Source organism: Mesocricetus auratus, unplaced genomic scaffold (assembly GCF_017639785.1).
Source record: "Mesocricetus auratus isolate SY011 unplaced genomic scaffold, BCM_Maur_2.0 Super-Scaffold_100046, whole genome shotgun sequence".
NCBI classification, from domain to species: Eukaryota; Metazoa; Chordata; class Mammalia; order Rodentia; family Cricetidae; genus Mesocricetus; species Mesocricetus auratus.
The window spans coordinates 3,892,595-3,920,017 of record NW_024429223.1 but is presented as its reverse complement, the minus strand read 5'-3'; the positions used below and the strand labels follow the sequence as shown (position 1 = coordinate 3,920,017).

At 53.7% G+C, this 27,423-nt stretch overlaps 1 protein-coding gene and 1 long non-coding RNA gene across 2 annotated transcripts in view; one reads left to right on the top strand and one right to left on the bottom strand.

The window, feature by feature from the left end:
- Window positions 1–11,924: 11,924 nt before the first annotated feature.
- On the bottom strand, window positions 11,925–14,636 carry Cebpa (CCAAT enhancer binding protein alpha). Its single transcript, XM_013121750.3, has one exon. The coding sequence runs from the start codon at window positions 14,509–14,511 to the stop codon at window positions 13,402–13,404; it is 1,110 nt and encodes a 369-aa protein (XP_012977204.1). The 5' UTR covers window positions 14,512–14,636; the 3' UTR covers window positions 11,925–13,401.
- Window positions 14,637–15,644: 1,008 nt separating this feature from the next.
- The window catches only part of LOC121135986, a 16,527-nt gene continuing 4,748 nt past the window's right edge, over window positions 15,645–27,423 (top strand). Inside the window, exon 1 of the long non-coding RNA XR_005873099.1 lies at window positions 15,645–15,782. This is a non-coding gene — a long non-coding RNA (uncharacterized LOC121135986). The remainder of the gene's footprint in view (window positions 15,783–27,423) is intronic.

The window sequence follows — 27,423 nt, the reverse complement described above, 5'->3', positions numbered from 1 at the left end:
GTGGATAATGTACACACATATGAAATTGTCAAAGAATAAATAAAAGTCTAAAAAAATGCTTTCTGGGGACTGGAGAGATGGCTCAGTGGTTAAGAGCGCCGTCTGCTCTTCCAGAGGACCCAGGTTCAATCCCCAGCACCCACATGGCAGCTCACACCTGTCTGCAACTCCCAGATCTGACACCCTCATGTAGACATACGTGCAGACAAAACACCAATGCACGTAAAATAAAAAGTAAGTAGATAATAGCCGGGCGCTGGTGGCACGCGTCTTTAATCCCAGCACTCAGGAGGCAAAGGCAGGCGGATCTCTGTGAGTTCGAGGCCAGCCTGGTCTACAAGAGCGAGTTCCAGGACAGCCTCCAAAGTCACAGAGAAGCCTTGCCTTGAAACTCCCCCTTCAAAAAAAGAAAAGAAAACAAGGCATCACGACCCAGCACTAGAAGAATAAACAAAACGGAAATAACCTTCAGAGGACCCAAATTCCCGGCTACAATTATGCGTATAGTGTTTAAAGTGATAAAGCATGTTTGAGACCAACTGAAAAACGGGATTGTGTCAATGTGTGCTTGGAGGCTGAAGCAGGAGGGTTGCAAATTCCACACTAGTGTGGCCCACTTGGGGACATCTGTCTCAGCAAACAGCGGCAACAAAAGCTGAAGCAGACTTGAAAAGCAATGAAGAAATTTCATCTCTAGAAACGAAACGACATTAACCCAAATCAAGAACGTTCAATGGTCATGCTGATTAAAACTTTCGAAGGGCGGAGAGGGTCAAAGGCACTGGTTGCTCCTCCAGAGGATCCAGATTCAATTCTCAGAACCCACATAAACGCTCTTGACCATTTGTAATGTCAGTGGGGGGGTTCTGACGCCCCCCTCTGACCTCTTTGGGTACTGCAAACACAGTACGCAGACACACGTATAAGCAAACAGTCATATACTTGAAATATTAATAAATAGACAAACAAACAAACAAATAAAAATACTTTTGAAGACAAGAACCAGTAAACTAGGGAAGCCGCCGGAAGAAACTTATCACAAAGGCATCAGATACCATCAAAAGGAAAGTGCAGAAGATACGATTTAAAGAGAGACTATATATTTAGCAGTGTCTGTTAAAGAGATAGGGAAGAAAACACAGCAAGGATGACGGCTCTTTTGTTTGTTTGTTTGTTTGTTTGTTTGTTTTTATTTCATTTCCATCCATGTGAAGGTGTTGGGTCCCCTGGAACTGGGCAGTTGTGAGCTGTCACGTAGGTGCTGGGAATTGAACCCAGGTCCTCCGGAAGAACAGTCAGCTAACCACTGAGCAATCTCTCCACCCTCCAGTTCTCTTTGTTTGTTTTGTTTTTCAAGACAGGGTTTCTCTGTGTAGCCTTGGCACCTGTCCTGGAACTCACTCTGTAGACCAGGCTGGCCTCGAACTCACAGAGATCCGCCTGCCTCTGCCTCCTGAGTGCTGGGACTAAAGGCGTGTGCCGCCACCACCACCGCCCAACCTCAGTTCTTTTATTTTTAAGATTTAACATTGTATGTGTATGTCGGTGCACCATGAGCATGCCTGGTGCCCATGGAGGCCACAAGAGGGTATTGGATCCCCTGGAACTGGAGTTACCATGTGGGTGCTGGGAATTGATCCAGGGTCCCTCTGCAAGGGCAGCCGGTGCTCTTAACCACAGACTTATCGCTCCAACCCAAGGATGATGTTTTTAAGGACTGGTAGATAAAGAACTTTCTGGAACTGATGACTATGAAGAGAAGCACTGATTAGTAATGCTTTAGCAAATCTACTCTCATCCATGTTTCACAGGACCCAGAGCTTTAAAAAAAAAGAAACTCCTGGGAGATTCTGGAAGAAGTCTACCCTTGGCCCGAAGCCACTATGTTGAACAATAGAAAGAGAAATAAATGTAGCAGAGATCAAAGACTGAAGGATTGACTTGCTTGCCTTCTACCAAGCTATGTGAACAGCCTGACCTCAGCGCCCTGCCCCGTTCTTCCTCTCCTCCCTCCTCTCCTCCCATGGGTCCTGGGGACGACTCATTCCTAGCCACGGAGACTAGGAGTCCAGTGGTCTGGGTTGGAGGTGGAGAAGGTACAGCTCCCGCCCAGCGCTGAGGGTGACACACCCCCATCCTGGACCCTGCTCCCCTTCTGGTCTCTAGTTTCCCCGGTCCGTCTTGGCTGTGGGGTTGGGGTGCGAGGGGCACATGGTAGGCACAGCCACTCTCTGCAGCCTAAGAAGTCACCAGCATGCCATCCGAGGGTTCTCAGCCCCAGTGCTGGCTGAACAGCACTAATGCCCTTTATTACCCAGCCCGTCAGCGTCACCTAGGACCCGGCTGGCAAGAACCCAGGATCTGGGCTCCAGAGGCTGGCAGGGATTACCCAACCTGGGTCCTGCAGTCCCCTTCCCTCCCAACCCTTCACTCTCTTGGATAGGCGAACAATCTGGCTGGCAGCTGGTCTGTTTGTTTCTGACTCATTTTTCCCTCTCAGTGGCCAGGTGGCTGGGTCCGTATCCTCCTCCTTGTGTGACTTGTCCCTGGGATCAGGTTCTTGCGGTTGTTGTGTTTTGGAGGAGCACCATTCATCATCTCCGCCTCTGGGAATCCCGGCACACCTCTCAGACATGCTCAAACAGAGAGGCTGCCAAACCTGCATACGGTCACACAGCAGGTGTGCGTGGGGGCCAGGGCACAGACGGTCTCACGCTCCCAAGTGCGTGAGAATGCAGGCTCAGCCCTAGTGTGGCCAGCATCGTGGCCAAGGCACTGTGAGAAGCATCTCGTGGAGTCTCAAGGACACCCTGTTGTCACCACACCAGTTCCAAGGGCTGGTTCCATGGGCAGGCAGAAAGAGATGGCCAGCTGGTCGCCCGTGATGACTGAAAACGGAGATATCATCTGGGCCACCCAAACCTGGTCTACGGGATGACTTATATATGCTGTCCCAGCTTTACAACTCTCAAGGTGTTCTAAGCAATCTGCCGATAATTTGATTTGCTTTTGTTTTTCAAGACAGGGTTTCTCTATGGGATGGTCCTGGCTGTCCTGAAACTTGCTTTGTAGACCAGGCTGGCCTCGAACTCACAGAGATCCGCCTGCCTCTGCCGCCCGAGTGCTGGGATTAAAGACGTGTGCTGCCACTACCACCACCCAGCTTGATTTTTTTTTCTAATGAAAAAAACTAGACCCAGTAAGATAACGCAGACCCTGCTACCAAGCCTGAGTTTGATCCTTGGGACCCACATAATGACAGGAGAGAACCAACTCCTGAAAGTTGTCACACACACACACACACACACACACACACACACACACACACACACTCAAGGACAAGAACTAAAGTAAATCAAGTTGAGCAACGGAGAGGGAGGTCGGCCGGGGGAAATAATGCGAAATGGAGCCAGTTACTCAAGTGTTAAGAAAAATGAGTGTTTTCCTTCCCTGCGTGGATCTGGGGGTGTTGAGGGGTAAAGCCCCCTACTAGACGGGGCAGAATGGAAGGGCGTTCAGCGATGCTCCTAACCCAGCTCTAGCCAACCGGTCCTGGGAAGACAAGAGCCTGATACACTGTAACTCTTTGACCGTGGGCTCCTGGCCGGGCCACCTGTGGGGATGCTGGGCTTATTGGGTTAGTACAGCCCAGAGAGGCAGAGGTCAGGGAACAGGCTGTCCTGTTTTCTGGCTCTCACCCACCTGAGCGGCAGGCTGCCCCGCATAATTGCATACACTTTGCGTCCCTCAAGATGCTCATCTCGCCCTCTGACACATTTCGGGCGGAGAGCCAATCGTCCCCACCTCCCCTCAGCGCAGAGGCCTGGCTCGTGACTCACTTGCCTCTGCCTTTCTCGCATGAGATTTCTCCTCCTGAAGCAGGAGCGCATCAGTCTGTGCGTGCAGAACCTGGAGAGTCGCCCTGGTGCGGTGCAGGGGACCCTCACCCGCCCTGGGCTCGGTGCAGGGGACCCTCACCCGCCCTGGGCTCGGATGCTTCCGCCAAAGCCTCGGAACCAGCCTCCCACGTGTGCCTGCGTGTGGCGAGCTCCTGTCCCCACGCCGGCACCCACACAGCGCGGCTCTCCCTGGACCGCCCTGGGACTCGCCCGCGTCTGGAGCCCGAGCCCTCTCTGTGCTGCTGCCCCGCGCTGAGAGCCCGGCTGACCTGGGTGCAAGGCCTCCACTCGGTCCCACTCAATACCCGCCATCGGCCCTGGGCTGGGCGAGTGGACCCCAGTTGCTTCCTGTGCTTGACAGGGAGGCCTGAGAGCTACTACCTTCCTGAGGAGTTTGCTCATTAACTGGAACTACCCTCACCGTGACATTCCTGGCAGTACAGGGAGGGGCTGGGGAGGGGAGCTTTCCAAGGTTCCTTTTTGGTAGCAGCCCTGGTTCTATGGAAATTTGGCCAATATCTTCTTTTACCTGCCTGCGTGCGCATTCCAAGGATTCCCTAGTTGTCCGGCCTGACCAGCTCTTCCACTGGGCAAGAGACAGTCTCCGTCACCTTTCTCCTGGACTCGGGCTAGAACAGGATGATCCAGGGGGAGACTTGAGGGAGGCAAGGAGCAGGAGATGGTCGTCACGCACCGCTCACCCGTGGTGCACGCCTTCCGCTACCCTCCCAGTGGTACAGGAAGTCAAAGCCTCCCCCGTCATTCAGGGTACAGCTTTCCAAATAGAAAGATGTTCCTGGCCCCTGGGATGTACCTACAATCCCAGCATTCCACAGGCAGAGGCAAGAGGATTACAAATTGGAGGCCTACATAGTCTCAAAAAACAAAAACAAAAACAAAACAAAACAGGGAGTGGGGGAGAGTAAGAGGGAGAGAAAGGGAGAGAGAGGGGGAGAGAGAGGGAGAGAGAGAGAGGGAGAGAGAGGGAGAGAGAGGGGGGGAGAGGGAGAGAGAGAGAGGGAGAGAGAGGGAGAGAGAGAGAGAGGGAGAGAGAGAGAGAGAAGTGAGGAAGGGAAGAAAGAATTCAAAGGGAACCCTAGGGGCTGAATGCCCTGTGAAAGTTGGGGGTGTTTGTCCTTACTGACCAGTGGTCACTACTTAGACTCTGCATCTGTGCTTCCGCAAACACACCAGCCAGGCTAGCTCCACCGACAGTGAGGTCTGACCGCCACGCCAGGAGAAGCTCATCAAAGGCTTTGGAAGTAAATAGCAGGCATCCTTTAGGAAGGGGAGATTTTTTTTCCTTTTTTTTAAGCACTATTAACATAACTGCTTGTCCTTGGGTATCCCAGGACAAGGTTTTCACCCTAAGTTATTCACAATTTTTCGGGGACAGAGGTGTGCCTCCCTCCTCCCACACAGGGATGGCTCACTTGGGCCAAATGTCTCTCTCTCTCTCTCTCTCTCTCTCTCTCTCTCTCAAGCCTGGCCTGTTTACCTTTCACAACTCTGGGATGCCGACGCGGTGCTTGTTTTGCATACGTTTTGCATAAAAGGAAACTGAACCGGGGAGGCACCCAGAGGCTTGGTGAGTGCCACCCTGTCAGTCAGCAAGAGGCAAAGCCGGAATTCAGTTTGAAGCCAGGGCGGACTGCATGGTCCAGCTTCACAGGTCACCCACGCAATGGGACGGGAGGAACAGGAAAAGTACCACGTATCGTCAGGGGAACAAATTGCTTCTGCCCGTGTGTGCTCCTGAACGGACACGCACGAGTGTATACCAGTCAGGATGTCTGGACCGTATCTGTGCTCCTCGCGTGAGGCCCCCAAAGGCCCACTGCCTGCCGTGGCCCTCTCTACAGAGCACTAAGCAACCCTAACATTCATTGTCCTGCCCCCAGGGAATCAGAACTTGAGTGGCTAAATTAGACTATATTTAAAACATTAGAGACACAAGTGCCTTCAAATTGTTCTGGGATAAACGCTCTGTCCTGTGGACTCCTGGGCCAAAGCCAATTCCGCTGCCGCCAGGTAGGGCTCATTCCCTATAAATCAGTGGGAATGTGGTCACACGCACTTTAAATATCAGATTAGAATCAAATTAGCGGGAAATTTTGGAACAAATTGCCTTCGAGTACAGTGAGCGAGTCTATTTTTAAAATGTTGCCGCGCCGGGCAAAACAGTGAGGCAAAGACATTTCTTAACAGCAAGCAGACACTGTGCCGAGAGTGATTTGTCATGCTTAGTCACTGTAATTGCCCCGGCAGAACTCAGGAATCAAATAAAACATGTTTGCAAATTGTAAATCACTCAAGGAGGCCACTTCTGACGGGTCCTGACCTGATGGTGAAGGTCACGGCAGCTCCCTGAAGACCCTGACGACCCCTTGCCACCTGTCATCTGGGCTCGGCAACTGTGTCCAGCTGAGACCGTATTGCCCAACACGCCCACAGGAAAGCTGCTAGAAGTTAGCCACATTTCCTTATCGGCCAGAGGGATGGGGGTGCTCTGGGAGAGCACTCTTGGTGAGCTTCAGGGGCAGCAGGGAGTGGTGAGGGGGGCTCTCTCGAAGGCTTCTGTGGCTTCAGACAAGGACATAGGTCCCTTAGGAAGGAGAGGTTTTATTTCAAGGGAAAGACTGGCCATGTCACTTGCCAAGGAGTAGAAATTAGCGTCAGGCCGAGGAGGGCTTGGGACACGGCATGCTAAGGTCTCCTCAGACCCATGGTGATAGGCTTTGGAATGAGACTATGAATGTTTTGACAACGAGTGTCTCCACTCTGATGCCGTTATTACACTATGAAGACCTTTCTAGGCATCCTAACGTGGAGATAAAAGAGGAGACACAGAGGTCTGAAATACCTTTTAAATACAAACTATCCTTTCCGGTTGCCCCTGTGCCTCTGCGGTATCGGTAACCCATGGTGTACACCAGGTGCTCCATGTCCTTCCTCTCTGCCTTCTCCCTTAGAGACCCAGCTCTTGGCCATCTGGTGTCCCTGTAGAACGTGACTCTGGCTACCCCCCCCCCCGACTCTGATGATAAACTAATGCCACGTAAGCACTGAGAGCCATTGCATACTAGACAGATTGCCTTGCTAGACAGTCTTGCTCTTTAAAAGTAATTTCTTTCTCAGCTGCTGATGCACACCTTTAATCCCAGCACTGGGGAGCAGAGGCAAGTGGGATCTCTGTGAGTTCGAGGCCAGCCTGGTCTACAGAGTGAGTTCCAGAACATCCAAGGCCACACAAAGAAACCCTGTCTAGCAGGGTGTTGGTGGCGCACGCCTTGAATCCCAGCACTCGGGAGGCAGAGGCAGGCAGATCTCTGTGAGTTCATGACCAACCTGGTCTGCAAGAGTTAGTTCCAGGACAGCCTCCAAAGCCACAGAGAAACCCTGTCTCGAAACACACACACACCCCCAAAAAGAAACCCTGTCCTTGAAAGAAAAAAGTAGTTTTCTAGAAGAAAGAACTCATCAATTGGAGGCTACCGGGGAAGTCTATGATCCATCCTTTATGCCCCTTCAGACAATGATACCCTAAGCCCCTGCTCAGTGGACCTGAAGCCAACCCAGTAGACCCTTGACTGGAAAGCAGAGGGGAGGGGTGTTTCCGAAAAGGAGAGAGATAAGTCGGAAGGAGATACCGGCATTCAGGGATAGACATCGGATGACTGTTGGAGCCAAGGCCAGCAAGACTTCAAGTAAGGAGTCTTGAGTTCTAAGAACTAGCGGTGACCTTGAGGGAGGGTAAGGGTGGAGGATGGGGACACAGAGACAGTGAAGAGGAGGGTGAGGAAACAGATCTCTTGGTCTGTAAGAATCAAAAAAAAGTATTTCCTGTCTCTGTCTCTCCTTCCTCGGTGTCTCTCTTTTGTACTCTCACTCTGAATGTGTGTGTGTGAGTGTGCGTGTGCGTGAGTGTGCTGTGAGTGTGCGTGAATGTGTGTGGTGTGTGAGTGTGTGCGCCCTTGAGTGTGGTGTGCACGCGCCCGTGTGAGTGTGTGAGTGTGTGTGAGTGTGTATGTGTGATATGCATGGATGCAGCGGACAGTATATAACCTATGGTATAGTCCTCAGGCAGAGAGGGAATCTGTGTGTGTCTTCTAGTGGCTTGGAACTCACAAAACAGTCTGGGGGGATCGGCCAATCAGCCCCCAGAAGTCCACCTCTCTCTCTGCCTCCCCAGTGCAAACATTTGCCTCTGTATCAAGCCTTTCTTTCTTTCTGTTTTTATTATTATTATTATTATTATTATTATTTTCATGTGGGTTCTGGGGATCGAACTCCAATCCTCGCACTAGGCAAGCACTTTACTGAGCCCTTTCCCCAGCTCCCCAAAGTAGATCTCCTCCCTGACCTGATGGCTGTAAGAAGACACCACCTTTTAAAGGTAAGGTGCAGCTTACTTGGTCATCTTAGACACACAAAAGCCTGAGCCAGAGAGGTGACAAGTCTGAGCCCAGCCTGGGCTACGTAGGAAGAGTGTCTCAAAATAACAATAACCATGACGGCAGTACTAGAGCACTTATGTAATATGCACGAGACCCTAAATTTAATACCCAGCACGGAGAGGCGCGCGAGCACACACACGTACACACACACACACACACACACACACACACACACACACAAGAGAGAGAGAGAGAGAGAGAGAGAGAGAGACTTTTTATTCTGTGTACCTCAGTGCCCCTCCCCAACAGCAGTCTGTAAAAGGGGAACTGCCCCAGAAGAGTCTGACTTCTTAGCTCTACTCAGTCCAGGCTTGGGAACGACAGAAGTGGGTTGCGCTCACACCCAGCCCTTCCCAGGCCCTCACGCACAAGGCAGCCGGGCAACACGAACCCTGGACTTTTCACTTCTATGGGGAGCTCCGGGGTGGGGTGGGGGGGCTGAGGCCAGCAAGGGAAGGGAAGGGCTTCCACGCACACCCAGGGAGGCCCGTTCTGGACGGGTGGGGCCAGAAAGCTAGAAAATAATAAATAAAAACTAGAGTGAGGAGAGGCAGAGCCCTCGGGTGCCAGAAAAGGGCTGGCTGTGGCTGAGGCCGGCTGAGTAATGGGTTCCACATTTTTCTGGCTCTGTTTGCCACCGCCAGGAACCAGGGCGCATAGTGGGCCTTGCAAGGGCCAGAGGGGACAGCACAGCTGCGAGCAGACTCAGCGTACCCTTGGGATTGCTGCCCCCCCCCCCCCCCCCCCCGCCGCTGTTCCTTGCTGGCCACCACATGGGCAAGATACGGCTGGGAGCTCACACTCCAGCGTCCCTAGTCTCCCTCTTCTGCCCACCCTACCCCCAAGCCCCACCCCTGCTCCAGGCTCCTGGGCTCCTGCCGGCCTGCACAGATTGTTCGAGTTATTAATGCGTTTTCCCAGAGATTCCATCTGGCTGTTTAATTGTTCTGGGATGGGGCTGGGATGCTTTTGATAGTGAACTGGTCTCTTCCCTAGGTTACAGCTTTCGTTAAACGCTCCATCCACAGGGAAGGGTAAGGGTGGGGAGGGGTGAGGTTGGGAAAGAAGAGGTTAGCATTACAGATGTGGGGGGGTTGGTGGGTTAGGGGAAGGGAAGGGGGAAGAGAGGACGGGAAGGAAGGGGAGACGATAGAAAGGAAGAAAAGGGAAGGAGATGGGAGAAAGGAAAGAGCTTCCTGTATCAGCAGCGGCTACAAGGTCAACACCACGCAGGCAGGCACAGTGCTTTGAGGCCGGTGGGTGCCTGGGAAAGGGGGCCCCACTGGACAAGCAAAATCGGGGTTTCGGCTCCCCCTGACCTTCAAGACGAGGGGCCCCCTCCCCTCTTGTGAAATCAGCAGCTTGGCAGGTTCCACCTGGGCTGGGAAGGAGGGGGGCGGGAGCCCTGGGAGGGGCAGACACTCCTCACCCTTCCCAATGGCTCATCTGCAGGTGTCAGGGCGAAACCTCACATTCACAGATTCCCAGGAGATCTAGGCGATAAGGGTGACATCTGTGACAGCATTAAGCTATCTGGTGGCAAAGGAGTCACCTCCCTCTCGCTTCTTCTGCGTTCCTTTCCTGGAGACTGCCAGGGGACACGGGGCTCAGGAGCGTTAACAGGCGTCCCTGCAGCTGGGCAGAGTCTGTCCTGGGAAGGGCTCAGACAAGGCAGGAGTGTGCAGGCCTTTGAGGACAGCCTCCATGTGGAACTGGCCTCATTAGGTTTAGGGTTCAGGCTGCTGTGTCCACATCAGGGAAGGCTTGGGGTCACAGGGTTGTCGAGTCTGTTCTCAGTGAAGCCTTGGTTCTTGGCATAGGCCCCGGCGCCGGGCATTCGGTGAATATTTAGGGGCACATCCAGTTATTCATGAAGTCTGGGTTCCCTGCAAGGCCACCACCAGCTAGGCATAGAGCACACACTGGACAGGGCTACCCCACACTGACACACACACACATGCACGCGCGTGCGCGCGCACACACACACACACACGCACACACACACACGCTCTGTCTGTCTGTCTGTCTGTCTGTCTGTCTGTCTCTCTCTCTCTCTCTCCCAGGCCACACTGGAGACTTCTCTGGTGTGATCGGATCTTTCTTATTCCCAATGAGGCCTACTAGGAAACTCATTGTACAGGGAAGGATGCCCTTCCATGATCCCCTGGAGAGAGGACACCGGGACACCCCCCCACCTCAGGTGGTAGGGAAAGGAAGCCAGACGGGCCCCCCACTTCCCCACCCCTCAGTCTAGGACCTGTTCTGGGGGCAAAGGGGGAAGTCAAGGATCATTCCCCGTAAGCAAGAAAAACTGGAATTCTCACTGAACCCAGAGAGGGTTTGCTGGGGCCTGCAAGCCACGGCCTGCCCCAGCCTCTAGGCACGAAGTGGGGCTCTGCCTCCCTGGTTCCCAGACGGATGGGGCAGGCCACCGCCTCCTCACCCGGCTTGTGGCCTCTCCTCTGCCAAGAGCGGCCATGGGTGAGGAGACCGTGAGGCCCAGGACAGAGAGCGGAGGGGGAAGGGGAACGGGGTTGGCTGGACAAGTTTCCAGCCAAGGCTGGTGACACTGAAGTGTGAAGAACTAATCAGTCCTTGTCCTTTCCCGCCGGTATATACCGTAAGCTGTTCAGCAATCGTACACTCCAGGCGAAAAAGGGCCCGGAGGCCCCGAGGCTCAGGCAGGGATGGCGATTGATGGAGGTCACCCTTTCCTTACCGGACTGTTACTGCAACCAATGGGATGCCTACCTCACGGGGTAGCTGTAACAGTAGGTACGCCAATCTAATGTTTGGTCCAGGATGGAGAGAGTGAGGCTAATGAATCCTTGGCAGGTGATACATGGGCTGTAGCCCCCCCCCCCACCCTCCAGGTAGGTTGAAGCCAGGCAGGTCCAAAGTGGTTGCTCAGCCTGCTGGCTATCCTGGACATGGAAAGTAGGGAGAAGTGAAGAGTCCTGTTTCCCAAGCCCCCCACTGGAAGGCTGGACAAAGGTAGGTGTGAGTAGGAGAGCCGAGTGCTTTAGGAATGTGGCCACTGAGAGCTTCTGGGTGGGTTTGCCCCTCAGGCAGAAGTGTTCTCTTCTGGGTCCCTCTTTTTTTTTTTTTTTTTTTTTACGAGACAGGGTTTCTCTGTATTGTTTTGGAGGCTGTCGGTCCAGCCCTGCCTCGAACTCACAGAGATCCGTCTGCCTGTGCCTCCTGAGTGCTGGGATTAAAGGCTTGCGCCCGCCGCCACCATCACCACCAAGCTTCTTCTGGGTCCCTCTTATTCTGGGATGCAGAGAAAGACCACGGTCCTAAGAGACAACACTACCCCCTCCACCTCTAAATTCCAAGGGGACTCAGTCTCCCGACTCTGGGCATTCTCAGCTTACAGCCCTTGTCCCCTAGACTGCTAATGTGGCTTCCACAGGGGTAGTCCACCCCCAAAACGCATCGCCGAGGTAAAGAGGGACTAGAGGGGGGGTGCAAACTTGAGGCCTCAGGCACAGGAAACACCATTTCAAGTGCAACCCTGAACACACTTTACCAGTGGCTCCTTTCTGGTTTTAAAAAGACACCAACGTTGAGTTTGATATGTTTATATTATAGATATAATACATACGACGTCTAGCATGAAACTGTGTGTGTGTGTCCCTCCCCCCAAAGAAGAGAAGGTAGCAGTCCACCCCTGTTCCCAGCCACAGGGGTGTGTGCGTGGATTGGCTGGAGGTGACCTTCTTTCCAGACCCAGAGCCAGGGCCTTTGAGGGTAGGGGCGGGCTGGGGGAGGGTGCCTGTGTTCAGTCTCAGCTGGAAGAAGCTAAGACCCACGAGGACACCCTGGGAAAACTGGGGGGAAGGGGGAAGCCCACTTCATTTCACTGGTCCTCCGGGAGCAGAAGAAGAAGACGAAGAAGAAAAAAAAATCCCCAAACCAACAAGGAAAGAGGGCCTGAGCTTCTTCCCCCAGCCGCCAGTGAGGAGTCTCATTTTGGCAAGAATCTGAGCAAAACCAAAACAAAACAAAAGGACCAAATAAAATGGTGGTTTAGCATCGCCGTGCGCAACGACGTTGCACAAGGCACTGCTGGGACACAGAGACCAGATACAAGTGTTGATATCAGATGATAAAGCAAAATATTTGGGAAGCTTGTCATAACTCCAGTCCCTCTGGGATGGATCGATTGTGCTTCAAGTTCCTTCAGCAACAGCGGCTGGCGACGTACAGTACACACAAGGCTGACGGTCCGGTGTCCTTTCGTCCCCCCAACCCCCCAAGACCAGTAACTTAGGTTCCTGCCTCCAACCACTCTCTTAACCACATGGCTAACTTACAACCTAGCTTTCTGGTCTAACTGGGGGTGGTGCCCCCCCATTCCCCACGAACTCACCCAGGAAACTTAGCCTGTTGCAAGCTGAGGTGAGAAGGTGGGGTGAAAAAAAAGCCAGGTATCAGGAACCCTCCACCTCCAAATAGCCGGGAGGGGAGTGCGCGCGGGGGGGGGGGCACTCTTAGACTCAAATCCCCAACTCCCTAAGTCCCTCCCCTCTAAGGACAGGGACTAGCGCTGCCGGGGATCTCGGCTTCCTGAATCTTCCTCCTGCCCCGGGCCTGCACCCTTCATTCTCTTCTTGGGGGGGGGGGCTGCTGCAGCCTCTGAGAAGGCAGGAGTCCTCCAAATAAAATATCAAGGCACATGTTTGCTCCCCCTACTCGGTAGGAAAAGGAGCGGGTTCTGAGTATCCAAGGCACGGGGTTACTTCCTTAATACTAGCATGGCCGGGCTCCCAGCTCAGCTCCGCGGGGGGGGGGGGGAAAGTCTCCCAGTCTCAAGGAGGAACCCCGGGCCCGACTCCCCCATCTCAGACGCACCGAGTCCGGCTCAGAGGAAGGGAGGGGACACGCGGAGTAGGCCAAGCTTTCAGACGACACCCGGAATCTCCTAGTCCTGGCTTTCGCGGCCTCGGGCAGCCTGGAGATCCAGCGACCCAAAATCATTCTCCGGGTCCCCGGCCAGGGGGCCCGGCCCAAGGCGGTCCCGCAGCAGCCGCGCGCCTCCCTCACGCGCAGTTGCCCATGGCCTTGACCAAGGAGCTCTCGGGCAGCTGGCGGAAGATGCCCCGCAGCGTGTCCAGCTCGCGGCTCAGCTGTTCCACCCGCTTGCGCAGGCGGTCATTGTCACTGGTCAGCTCCAGTACCTTCTGCTGCGTCTCCACGTTGCGCTGCTTGGCTTTATCTCGGCTCTTGCGCACCGCGATGTTGTTGCGTTCCCGCCGCACCCGGTACTCGTTGCTGTTCTTGTCCACCGACTTCTTGGCCTTGCCCGCGCCTGCACCGCCGCCGCCGCCGCCGCCACTGCCGCCGCCGCCCGTGCGGAGGTCGGGGTGCGCGCCAGCCAAGCTCTTGAGCGCACCCCCGGGACCCGGCAGGCCCGCAGCAGCACCCAAAGCGGGCGCGGGGTGCGGGCTGGGCACGGGCGTGGGCGGCGGCGTGGGGTGGCCGGGCTGCAGGTGCATGGTGGTCTGGCCGCAGTGCGCGATCTGGAACTGCAGGTGCGGGGCGGCCAGGTGCGCGGGGGACGCGTGCGGGTGCGCAGGCGGCGGCGGCGGCGGCGGCTGGTAGGGGAAGAGGCCGGCCAGCGCCAGCTGCTTCGCCTCGTCCTCCTCGCGGGGCTCCTGCTTGATCACCAGCGGCCGCAGCGCGGGCGCCCCGACGCGCTCGTACAGGGGCTCCAGCCTGCCGTCCAGGTAGCCGGCCGCCGTACAGCCGTAGCCCGGAGGGGGCCCGTGCGCCCCCGCGGACATGACCGCGCCGCCGGGGCCCGCCGGGGCGCCCGGGTAGTCAAAGTCGCCGCCGCCTCCGCCGCCACCCACGGGGCCCGCGGCCGCCTTGGCCTTCTCCTGCTGCCGGCTGTGCTGGAAGAGGTCGGCCAGGAACTCGTCGTTGAAGGCGGCCGGGTCGATGTAGGCGCTGATGTCTATGGACGTCTCGTGTTCGCAGATGCCGCCCAGCGGCTCCGGGGCGGCAGCAGGTGGGGCTGGGGGAGGCGCGGGGCCCGCGCCCCGGAGGAAGCCGAAGGCGGCGCTGCCGGCGGGCGCGTGCGGGGGACTCTGGAGGTGGCTGCTCATCGGGGGCCGCGGCTCCGCCTCGTAGAAGTCGGCCGGCTCCATGGAGGAGTTAGAGTTCTCCCGGCATGGCGAGCCTCGGCGGCCTCCAGCCTGCGCGTGGCGCCGCCAACGCCGCCGCCGCCGCCACCGCCGCCCGCCCGCCCGCCGCTCGCCCGCCCGCCCAAGAGCCCCCAACTCGCTCGCGCCCCGCGCAGCTCCCCGGGTCGCGAATGGTCAGGCCCGCGCGGGACCCGCTTTTATAGGGGGATCGGACGTCGCCCCCTGGTGTCCAAGAGGGTCTCGGACCCAGGGCGAGGGCAGCGGGGTGCCTACCGGGTCTTAGAGCCCGCCTTCCTCCAGCTCGCTCTCCGTGCAGCCTCCAAGGCGGCGGCGAGTTGGGGCGGGGAGCGCCGGCGCTAGTGGAAAAGAGGCGGTGGCGCAACGCCCACTGCCTCCTGCGCTGCGAGGCAACCCGACCCGCGCTCAGCCCCACCCTGGCGGCGCTGTCGCCCCCGCACACACGTGGTCTGGGGCTGGGCGCCCCTCCTTTAAGCTTCCCCAAGTCACCCACTTCCAGCCAGCACCGGGGAGCCCGGGAGCATCCAGAGGCCGAGCAGGGAGGGTGGAGGGGTAGGGGTAGGGGGTGGAGAGAGAATTATCATGTCGTCTTGAGCTACCGTGGTGCAGACTGATCTTGAGAGCTAGGACTAGGCCAGCGGCGCAGAGAGGTTTGTGCCTTGCTTTGGGCTGGCAGCCTAGGGCGCGCACCGCCGAGTGGCACTGTCCGGGGCGCTGAGATTGCGCGTCTCTTTATCTCTGAACTCCAGGCGACCCCGCTGGTTCCAGGCAGAGCACCTCTTCCCCCGCCCAGCCTCTCTACCCCCGGGGTCCCACGGGATCGTCAGAGCAGGGCGCTAGGACCCAGCAGGGGAGCGAAGGCGGCCGCTCACCCGGGAGTCCCGAGGACCTGGCCGGTCCATCCGCTCCGGCTGGAAAACTTTCTCTTTTAATCCAGGCCAGAGCGCTAGGATCGCTAGGCTTACAAGGCGGGACGCTGCCACCTTCTGTGGAGCCTCTAGTCGAGTGTTTGGGGTCCTGTCCCTCCACCCCCATCCCCCGGGACCGGCGGGTGGGCCCTCCGAGACTCGCAGACCCGGACGCGAAGGCAAGCGCGCGGGGGGGGGGGCGGGCGGGGAGAGGACAGGGTGTTGGGGAGACAGAGCCCGGCGTGGGAGAGAGAGGAGGTGAACTTGGACTCCCGGAGCGTGATCCCCCAAGCGGGACCCATAGTCGGGCGCCTAAAGCCACGGCCTTCGGTCCCTGCTGTCATTCAGGTGGGCACTGATCTCTCCGTAGCTCGGGTGTCCAGTCTGAGCACCCACTGGGAGCACCCTGTAGGGTCCCGGGGATCCTCGGGACCGCGCCGCCTACAGGCTCGCAGCTGTGGGTAGGAGTTGGCCTGCACAGTCTACCCAGGCCACGTGGCGTTGGCGTCCGGCTCCTTCTCCACCTGGATCGCGGCTGTGGAGGTCGTGGGGGGGGGGCGCAGATGGGGCCTGGTGAGCGCCCAAGCCTCTCCTTGTTTTGCACCCCGAGGAGCCTTTGGCGGCTTCTTGAGCTGAGGCCTGCCTGACGTCTTCCCGAGCCCCATTTGTCTGCATGGCAGGCTGGGTGGGTCCCTGTTCCTGAAACTCCAGGGTGCACAGGTCAAGACCCCCTGAGCAATGGCCCTCTTAGCCCGGGAAAGGCGCTGCGATCCTCCCAGGAGGCTCAAGGAGGCGCGGCTAAAAACTCAGCTGGGGAGGCCCGCTGGGCTCCCGCTGTGGTTACGGGTAAAGAACCGACTTCGTCTGGAGGACGCATCCTGTCTTTTAATCAAATTCCCATTCAACATATTCTGGGTGATTAATGACCCAAACTGCTTCATTTTCGGGCCAGAGCGCGTAAACAAGATATTTTTAGCTTGATGCTTTTGAACTTGAGAGCGTAAAAAGCAGATACACTAAGCAACCTGCTGTGGGCGGGAGGGAGCCTTGCTCTCTGGACCAGATGCGCCACCACCCATGTATACACACCATGCACCTGTGGAGTGTCCCCCTGGAGAGAAATCCTTAAAAAAACCAAGTGGGATCTTCAGCTTTCTAGTAAGCTAAAAATAATTGTTTATTTGCTCCCCCGCCCCCCCTTCGAAGTAAAGGAGAACGCTGTGAGTCCCTAGCTGAGGTAAGCAGGAGGCTGACACCAGGCATATCCATAGCCGTCCTCACTGGTGCAAGCACAGGAATTTAGGGTTGGTGAAAGAGGCTGGAGTCACCCAGGAAAGGCGTAACAAGTATTGGGGGTGGGGAACGGGGCCTCCGGCCCAAAGCCTGCAGGTCCTGAATAGCTGACAGGATCCTTTTTATCCTCCTAAATTCCCAGGGATGAGTGAGAATCGTTTCTGCATATGGTACAGGTAGCTGGTAGGGGGGGCAAGCCGTCACCCGGGAAATGGGCCCCGCGTCTTGAGAGACGGAAACCAGGATTAAGCCTGTGTAAGACACCAATACCGGGCTCTGCAGAAGGCAGCCAGCCAGTTGGCTGGCTTTTGGTCTCAGATTTCCTGCCTCCAGGGGGGGGGGGGTAAGGGTCTACTGTGTTATCTTTACACGACTCAGTTTGTGGAATCCCACTGAGACAGACCCTCTGGGGCACGAGGCGAGAGAGGAGGGCTCCGCGCGCGAGTGAGCTTTTGAGCCATTTCCCCGAAACGGGCAGGAATTCGCTGGAAGGATAAGGAAGGAAAGCCTTTTTTTTTTCCCTTGAAGGAGGGTACCGCAGGTTCAAAGGTAACAAGGGAGCCGGTAACAAGGGAGGAGGTGTTTGACAGCCTGGAGTGTGGGGCGAGCTAGGGAGGGGCCTAGATAAGGCTGGATCTACAGACAGGGTTGGGTTGATGGCCAAGGCCATCCTAGGTAAGGGAAACGGCCACTTTGTCTCGGGCATTTATCCTCTGGTCCCTGGTCCCGGAGCTTCTTTGTTCCATTTGGGTTCCTGAGAGGCTGGAAATGGAGAGGGGGGCTTGTAGCTAGGAGAGAAACAGCGGAGGCAAAAAAAAAAAAAAAAAAAAAAACCCAAAAAACAAAAACAGTGTAGCACGACATGCCCCTACGTACTCATAATCTCAGCACTCTAGAAGCTGAGGCAGGAGGATTACAGGTCCATTGACAGTCTAGGCCACACAGAAAGAACTTGTTCCCACCTACTCCTTCTGCCACAACAAACTACAGAGGACACCTAGGATGGGGACAGAGGGCAGGCTCTGTTTAAACAAGCTCTGCCAGGCTTTCCCGGCTGGAGTTGCCATCTTGTGAAATATGTAAGTCTTCCTCCGAGCCCCTGAAGCACACTGGCCTGAGTTTGTGGCAGGGTGGAGTGTTTCTTATCCATCGTTTATTAGTTATCGGAGAAGCTGCCGCGATCACCAGGCAGATTACATATCCTGTCCCACCAGGAGGCCCCGGGGAAGTGAGGGGCTCCACGGACCCGTTAAAATATGTACCTGTACCTATCATTGACCTGCTGAATGAGTGTTTCCCGGGAATCCGCGGTGGGGCGTGGGGAAGGATTGGGAAGGATTAGGCTGAGCTCAGTTCTGGGCATGCTGGTGATGCTGATGAATAGGAAAGACCCTCTTGAGCTGTTCTTCACCCTGTTTGCTTCTAGTGGCATACAGGGTTGGGGGTTCTGTTCTCTCCAGGAGCTAATAGCACTGGAAAACTCACTTTGGCATGATTATGGGATGCCTGGTGAGGTACTACTCCGGGCTTCTCAACCCGACCTCAGGCAAAGCCATTATGGGATTATTCTCTACGAGACATCTCAAAAGTGATTTGCCTGTTAGGAAACGTAACCCTGGATGTCACGTGAGATCACAACCCTGGGTATGCCGTAGATCAGAAAGATCCTGAGTTCATGAGGATCCGCCGTCTTCCAGTTCACTGACTACAAGGCCTGTGTGATTACTCTCATCATTGGCTTATGCTTCCCAAGGGCTCCACGCTATTAGCAGATACGCAGAAGCAGGCAAGTCCAGAAGAAAATCAAATCAAACTGAAGAAAAAAGTTTAAAACTTCACTGTCAGTTTTGTTCAGCAAATTGAGGAAAGTTCTTGACGTAAAGCTCCTTGACAAAGCCCCACTCAGCAAGGAAGCACCGAGAGAGCAAATGCTGGACATGGGCGCCTCTTCTCCAAGTGTCTGTGGCACAGACCCCAAATCCCAAACTACCATTCAGGCAGGCCTTGGTCACACGTGACTGTAATCTAAGCACTGGGGAGCCAGAGGAAGGAGAATCACGGGCTCTGTACTCTCACCGAGAGTTAAAGACCAGCGGAAGCTACACAGGGAGTTTCAGGCCAGCCTGGGTTCCACAATGAGACTCTGCCTTAAAAAAAAAAAAAGCCAAGTGGTGGTGGCGAACACATTTAATCCCAGCATTCAGGACGCAGAGGCAGGTGGATCTCTGTGAGTTTGAGGCCAGCCTGGTCTACAGAGTGAGTTCCAGGACAGCCTCCAAAGCAATACAGCGAAACCCTGTGAAAAACCAAAGACAGGAAGGGAGGAAGAAGAAAACCAAATCCAAATGCCATCCTCCCAAAATTACCAAAACCAGGGCTCCGTACTTAAGAGCACTGGCTGCTCTTCCAGAGGACCTGGGCTCAATCAGTAGCACCCACATGGCAGCGCATAACTGTCTGTAACTCCAGTTCCAAGGGGTCTGACACCTTCGTACCAATGTGTGTAAAACAAAGTTAAATAATTTTTTTAAAAAATTATCAAATCCAAGAACCATTAGGTAAAATATATTCTAGATTTCCCATCTTAAATTAGTATTACTTCAAGGCTGGTGATAATGGTGCAAGTGGTATTGCTCACCCAGAATCTCCCAGTGAGGGGTGTGGCTCAGTGGTAGAGCCCCTGCCTAGAATTACCCAGTGAGGGGCTGTGGGTGTGGGTCATTGGTAGAGCCCTTGCCTAGAATCCCCCAGTGAGGGGCTGGGGGTGTGGCTCAGTGGTAGAGCTCCTGCCTAGAATCCCCCAGTGAGGAGCTAGGGTTTGGCTCAGTGGTAGCCGGCCTGCCTGGAATCTACTGGCCTATAGTTCCAGCTACTTAGAAAGACTGTAAATTCAAGGTGGGCCAGGGTAACTTAGTAAGACCCTGCCTCAAAATGAAAAGTAAAAAGAGAGCTAAGGCTGTATAGCTTGGTGGTAGGGCCCATGCCTAGCACACAGGAAGCCCTAGGTTCGAACCTAGGCAACATAGGCAGGCCCAAATCTGCACCCCCTAATTCATCATTCCCATACCCCATATAGCCCCAGCAGCTGGCTACCTTCTCACCAACCTTCCAAACAGCCACTCAGGGTCATCCTCCTGGCCCTGCTTATCCCCACCTCTTTCCAGCAAGAGCCACCCTACCCCACCCCCAGGGTCTTCAACACAGCACACTCAGGTGAGCTCTTGGGCTCCTTAAACCCTTTTTAACACCTTGGAGCTGAGGCAAGGAAAGAAGGTTCTGGAAGAGCATATGAGTGCATTCGTGCCTCCCCTCACTCAAGCTTGCCCAGCCTCTGGCGGGGACGGGGCTGAGCTTTGCCCTTCTTGTTCCCTGGAGAGTTCTTCCTACCTTGGCACAGCCCCCTTCTTCCCGGAGAGCCACTTTCTCAGGAAGGTGTGAGCCGTTCCCTCCCCCACGCCACTTGGGCCGCCATAACCATTCTGTTTTCCTCATAGCTCACTCAGCACGGTCTTGTTGACTTAATTTACTTGTTCCTTATCTGGCTCCCCCACTAGGATGCCAGCTTCACAGAGGCAAGGGCCTTGTCTTTCCTGTTCTGCATATTTCCCCTGGCTGAGATCAGGCTTTGGCTGAGAGAGGAGAGACACAAATATTTGCCAAATGAACACAGAATGGACTGTGTGGAAGAAAGGCTACCCAGACACCCTCCTAGAACTCGGTTTGCCCCCAAGCCTAGTAGGGCTGCTGAACGGTAAGCCCCGAAGGTGCTGGAGAAGGACCTGAGCCCTAGGGCCAAACCCTGTACCCGAAGCAGACTCAATTCAGAGCCCCTGAAGCAAGTTCCCCAAAGGCTGGACTGCATTCAATGGTGCCTACCGCTGCCTGGAAAGAGGCCCCCTTGGGCAGATGCGATCCCCAGGGGTTTGGCTGAGCAAAGAATGCCTTGGAGGGAGGAGAAAGGGCCTCTTTCTCTGGGGGAAAATCCAGACAGGACAAGAGTCTTTGCCAGTGAAGGTCCCCAGAGCTGGGTCCTGAAGCTGTCATGGCTGTGTCATACGATGGGTCTGTAGCGTATTGCTAGAATAGAGCCCAGCTGAGCCAGACGTAGAACCTGGACATGGCTGGGCATTGGCTCCCTAGGGGTACAGGTCTGCCTCCCTGCAAGTGCATGTGTGAGGAGAGGCTGCTCCATCCAGCATGCAGATTGGACAGGCCAGCATGCTCAGCATGCCCTGCCCCCCAGCTCACTATCCTGACCCTATCCTGTCTTCTGTCCATTCCAACCAAGACTTTATGCCTTCAAGGTGCATTAAAATAAAAACTTCTGAACAAGGCTAGACTCACTATCCTGTCTTCTGTGTATTCCAACAAGGCTTTATGCCTTCAAGGTGCATTAAAAAAACTTCTGAACAGGGCTGGAGAGGCAGCTCAGGGGTTAAGAGCACTGGCTGCTCTTCCAGAGGCCCTGAGTTCAATTCCCAGCAACCACACGGTGGCTCACAACCACCTGTAATGAGATCTGGCGCCCTCTTCTGGCCTGCAGGCATACATGCAGGCAGAGCACTGTATACATAAATAAGTAAATAAATCTTAAGACAAAACAAAAAGCGGGGCGTTGGTGGCGCACGCCTTTAATCCCAACACTCAGGAGGCAGAGGCAGGCAGATCTCTGTGAGTTGGAGGCCAGCCTGGTCTACAGATCGAGTTCCCGGACAGCCTCCAAAACAAAACAGAAACCCTGTCTCAAAAAAAAAAAACCAAAAAGACAAAACAAAAAAAGCCTTCTGATCAATGTGAGAAACCAACCCTTATGAAAAGTCAAGCTATGATAAAAGGTGACTGGCCCGAATGGAAGCCTTTTGATTTTATTGTTAGACTCCACCCCTTTGAGTCTAAGACCCCCCCAACACGGAGTGAAACGCCCTCCCAGTAAGACACCGAGGCTGTGGGGGAATGAGATGCACGATGGGCTACTTGATCTTGGACACGCTGGCTGAGCTTCATTGTTTTCCCCTAAAGGAAGCTGCCGTCAGTCTACAGACGCGAAGGGCAGACTTCGAAAGTCACCATGCTTGGAACGGCAATGGAATGAATCCTTACAGCAGACAGAGCAAGTAGTGGGACAGCGTGCTACGTGCCCTCAGCTAGGAAAACGTTAATCAATGCATATCTATCTGTAAGCCAGGTCAAGTAGTACAGGCCTGGCATCCCAGCTACGGCAGAGGTTGAGGGGGAAGGGGATTACAGATCTAAGGCCTTCTGGCACAGCTAAGTGAAATCTTAAAAGAAAAGGTAAAAAGCGGGCCTTGAATGTAACACAGCTGTAGCTGGGCAGGAGAGCCCCTGCCTAGAATCTCCCAGTGAGGGGCTGGGGGTGTGGCTCAGTGGTAGAGCCTCTGCCTAGAATCCCCCAGTGAGGGGCTGGGGGTGGGACTCAGTGGTAGAGCCCCTGCCTAGAATCCCCCAGTGAGGGGCTGGGGGTGGGACTCAGTAGTAAGGTCCCTGCCTAGAATCCCCCAGTGAGGGGCTGGGGGTGTGGCTCAGTGGTAGAGCCCCTGCCTAGAATCCCCTAGTGAGAGGTTGGGGGCGTGGTTCAGTAGTAAAGCATTTGCCTACCATGTATGCATAAGGCCCAAATTCAGTCTCTGTATATCAGACAAAACAACAACAGAAAACAAACAAGCCAGGTATGGTGGTGCATACCTTTAATTCAAGCACTTAGGAAGCAAATGGTAGATGGAACTCTATGAACTCAGGTATAGCCTGATCTACATAGTGAGTTCCAGGACAGCCAGAACTACAGAGAGAATCTCTGTCTCTGTCTCTGTCTCTCTCTGTCTCTCTCTGTCTCTCTCTGTCTCTCTCTGTCTCTCTCTCTCTCTCTCTCTCTCTCTCTCTCTCTCCTCATTTGGTTTTTCTCTGTGTAGCCCTGGCTGTTCTAGAATACCCTCTGTAGACCAGGCTGGCCTCAAACTCATAGAGATCCTCCTGCTTCTGCCTCCTGAGTGCTGGGATTAAAGGCATGCGCCACCACCCAGCAAAACCCTATCTCAACCACTCCCCAAAAAAGAAGGAAAATAAAACCCTGTAAATTCATATTTATATGCGTATAGGAAGAAGTGGGACCACACACCTGTTAGAATTTCTGACTATGTGGGAAAAAGTCTGTAATTTAAGTGGTCAGATCTATTGGACTTTTTGGACAGGTAAGTACATATTTATTACATCTGTGGTTTTATAAACTATAAAAACATCTTACGGCACCTTACTTTACTAGTTTTATTATTATTTATAGTTTTATATATTATAAAATATTTTAAATTGCCTTAATTTACTCCACAAACATAAAATGCTGCACTGAAGGCTGCATCCAGTGACCACACCTTCCAAACGGAGTAGCTCAAATCACGTTCTAGAATGTTTACTTTTCCCCTCTGCTCGGTGAGTTTCCTCAGATGCGGCATTGTGCACTTCGATGGATACTGACTCGTATTAATCTCTGCTGTTGATGTGACCTTCTCATCCTAAAGACCAAAAGCTCATTTATTCATGTATGAAACCCTCCAAATCAGAATGAGTGGGAACCAAACATAAAGAAAACGAGGATAGACAGGCTTTATTTTAAAAACAGCTGATGCTGGTGACACAGACCTGTTATTGCAGCACTTGGGAAACTGAGCCTGGGCGACTCAGGGAGACCTGACCTCGAAAATCAAAACAAACGAAACCAAGGTACAGAGAATGCAAAATGAATCCTAAATATGTTTAAAATCCTGGGGTTGGGGGAATATGAGAGCCTGCTGCACAAGCGTAAGGACCTGAGTTCAAATTCCCAGAATGCATGGAAAAAGATGGGCATGGTCACATGCACCTGTAACCCCAGACTGTCGTTTAGCAGCAGGAGAAGAGGACTGCTCGATACCAGCCTGGCTCCTGGTTCAGTGAGACCCTGTCTCAAGGGAATAAGGAAGACAGAGAGGGATGGGGTGGGACAATGGACTCCTCCTCTGGCCTCCAGGTGCACACGTGGGTGCGTGTACCTGCACACATGCATGTGCATAGACCACACACACTCAACTATAAAAAATGCATTAATAAAGTGCTAATAATCTGAGTGAGAGACAACGCTAAAAACAACACCAGCTTAATGTGCAATACTAATCACCAGGTAGAGCTAGCTGGGGGACAGTTTAACAACTGTCCCATTCCAGGGTGTCATTTTTCTTTCACCGAGAAACTCCAGTTCTCGACATTTAAGCCCATAAAACTCCTGGTGTACACAGAAAGTCACAGGTAAGGGTATTGACCACAGTGTTACCTATCGTGAGTCAGGCAGGGTTTCTCTCTTTAGCCGGGCTGGTCTCGAACTCACGTTCCTCCCTCCTCAGCTTCCCCGTGTCCAGCACTGCTGTTAGTAATTGCAAAAGGTAGAAACTAGAAACAATGATTGGCTGAATATCCCTGAATGGCTGGCTAATTAAAGACCTGTGCCTCTATTAGCTAGAGGAGGGCCAGCGAGGCAGCTCAGTGGGTAGAGGCTTTTGTTCTGTGAGCCTGAATTCAACCCCAGCAACCCGTGTAAAAGTGAAAGGAGAGAAGTGACCTCACAAAGGTGTCCTTTGACCTCCACACACCTGCCATCACACACACACACACACACACACACACACCTTTTCAAAAGCTAGAGGAATGTGGAAAGATTTCTGATCTGTTTCCTCATCATCCATATTTATTATACCTATACATGTATGTGTGGATGGATTAGGAATCATGTTCTAATAACAGATTTGTGAGCTTTCTCTTTCGAAACTCCTACAGTTACCAACACTAAACCACAGCTAATTTGACATGCAATGAGTTTTTTTTGAAAGGGAAAGGAACTCATTTGTGTAGATATATTAACTTCCACCAGGGCCTGGTGGCGCACGCGCGCACACACACACACACACACACACACACACATGTGTAGTGTGACTAAGCTTTTCCCAGAGAGACGTAGCACAGGTTTACTCATCCCTGTTGGGAACCCATGATAGACCAAAGTATGGATACCCATGAAGTCCAATTTTGTGAACCGGTAAGTTTTTTGGGGGGTTACTTACAAGGATATCAGTGAGGGGTTAACTTGCAGGAGTGGAAATGACTCAAAAGACAGTGGTATCACCAGAGCCCACATGAGTGACAGTTCACTAAGCAGGAAGCTCAATCAAGCACTTGTGGGCAGCTAAACAGGTTGGAGAGTGTCCTTTCTGGGTGCCTGGTTGTTTGGTCTAAACCTCTTCCAGGCAGCTACCTTGCAGCTATTTTCCTTGCAGAGTCTGTTTTAGAGCTCAGCTTCACTTCCCCACTGAGGGACCCTCAGTTTATTGCTGACTCTGGCAGGGAGGGGCTTAGAGAATCTAGTCAGTTTCAGGGACTTCCTGAAGCTGTTTGAGTTGTTTACCTTCCCCCTTAAGGAGCTAGGCTGTAGGATAGAATGTTTCAATCTCGAGGAAACTGTTAACAATTTGTAATCCCTGTACTTTGGAGGCAGTAGAGGAGGAGGAAGATTGTATATTTGAGGCCAGGTTATTTTGAACTACAAAGAGAAACATTGTCTCAAACAAATGAGCCTTGACAGATCACTACAAAGGAATTGCAATATAAAAGAAATAAAGTACATAGATACACTGTGCCGTGCTGTCTGCCTGCCTGCCTGTCTACCTGCCTGTCTGCCTGTCTGCCTGCCTGCCTGCCTGGCTGCGTGCGTGCGTGCGTGCGTGCGTGCATGCGTGTGTAGGTAGAAGGGGGCACTGCAGAAAACATCTATTACATAGTTCATGTATGTCAAGAGGAAGAAAGTCGACTGGTGTGCACATTCATGTCTGCGACTTTTCACCTACAAGGGGCTTGCAAGTATTTAACTATTTTTTTCACTGTAATATAAGATTATCTGGAAGACTTAAACAATACATATGCCATAGTTAACTGTCCTCCAATTCCAAAGCATGTCTATCTATATCTACTCAAGACACGCCAGTCCTATGAGCATAGCAAGGGTTTGGCTTCATTTTCTCACAGCTGAAGAGCCAAATGGATAAAACATAAATGGGCCTCCACGGGACTTTTATCTTCAGCAGCAGCTCGAAGAAAACCCATAAAGCTTCCAGTTTCAGTAGAGTCCTTTAAAGGGACACAAACCTGCTTCCCCAACGTGGAGCTGGGTTTTTTTTTCCATCCGTACTGATTAGCGGCTTAGGGATGGAGGGCAGGGCACACTGGCCCAGCCTACTTCTCCTGCTGGTCACCATTCTACAGTGTCAGTCAAAAACCCAAAGGTCGATTGCAAAGCACATGACCCACTCTTATGACACTCCCTGTCGGCCAGATAACTTCCAAGGCCTAAATCCCTGTGCGCCATCCAGGGAACAAGAAAATACAGTTAGCACTCCCAATCTGCTTGGTCAACAGGCAGAGGAGACAGTGGGAAAACTGAATTTCAACAAGCGTGTCTTTATAACCCAGTTAAAAAAATATTGGATTAGAAAATCCGTCCTTACATCCATTCCAAATGCTATTTTTAAAAAAAATTGCTTTTAATCTCACTCAGCAAGCAGTAACGGTTAAACCAGAATGAGTCAGACTCCTCATAAAACAGTGCCCTTCCACAGCTCAGTGTTTCTCGGAGTGGGGAAACCTGCAGGTGATCCTCATAGGGTAAGGTTGCCCCGGCCTTCTTGGTTTTCAGGGAGAAATTACTAGAAGGTAGTTAGGTCATATGGAACCTGACTAGTGGCTTGGTGGCTGGGGACCTTGCCCCCCGACTGGATGCTGATTGGATTCTTTTTTTTTTTTTTTTTTTTGGTTTTTCGAGACAAGGTTTCTCTGTGGCTTTGGAGGCTGTCCTGGAACTCACTCTGTAGACCAGGCTGGCCTCGAACTCACAGAGATCCGCCTGCCTCTGCCTCCCGAGTGCTGGGATTAAAGGAGTGCGCCACCAACGCCCGGCTGCTGATTGGATTCTTGGGCTGCCTAGCAACACTAGATTCCCTATCCTTGTTGTCTGGGGATGCTCTCATCTTTGGAGCTCCCTCCACCTCCTGACCTGGAAAGTGTCCCTCAAAGCCCAGACGGGGCATGGAATGGACATCTCTGACAACCTCCCACCCTAGTGAGAGCCACCACCAGTGCGAAGGGAACATGTGACTCAGCTCGTCTTCCACTCTGCGGTTACTGTCACTGGCCTCGAGGGACGGGGGACCAGATCCTCTGTCCTGAAAGCTGTGACCAACGCCCAACATCCTGTTACATTTGCTTCTTCTTTAATTGGAATGGATGCTGTTGTTTCTGCTTGGGCCTGAACGACGACGCCCTCCCTTCCTCTCCCCCTCCCTCCCCCTCCCCCTCCCTCCCACCCCCAGCCAGAACTCTGTACACGCAGCCCTGGGATAAGTCTCTGGTCGGGATGACTAATAAGGACCCGGGCAAGTTCAAAGTCACAGATGACTCCTCCCCTTCCTCCTCCCGGCTGCCACCTTGATCCTGACACCTGGCTTTCTTTACGAGCCCGAGCCACTTCTCAGGCCAGGTTCCAGAAGGGAGCAGCACAGACCGCGGGGGCCCGGTTTAAAGGCCACTCATGCGCAGTGGGTTTGGCAATCCTTTCCGCCTCTCCTGCCTCATTTCCTCATCTTTCAGATGGGGATAAAGCACCTTC

What these genes read in the sequence shown, in the direction of transcription:
- Cebpa (XM_013121750.3), bottom strand. Translation starts at nt 14,511, where the DNA reads ATGGAGCCGGCCGACTTCTACGAGGCGGAGCCGCGGCCCCCGATGAGC.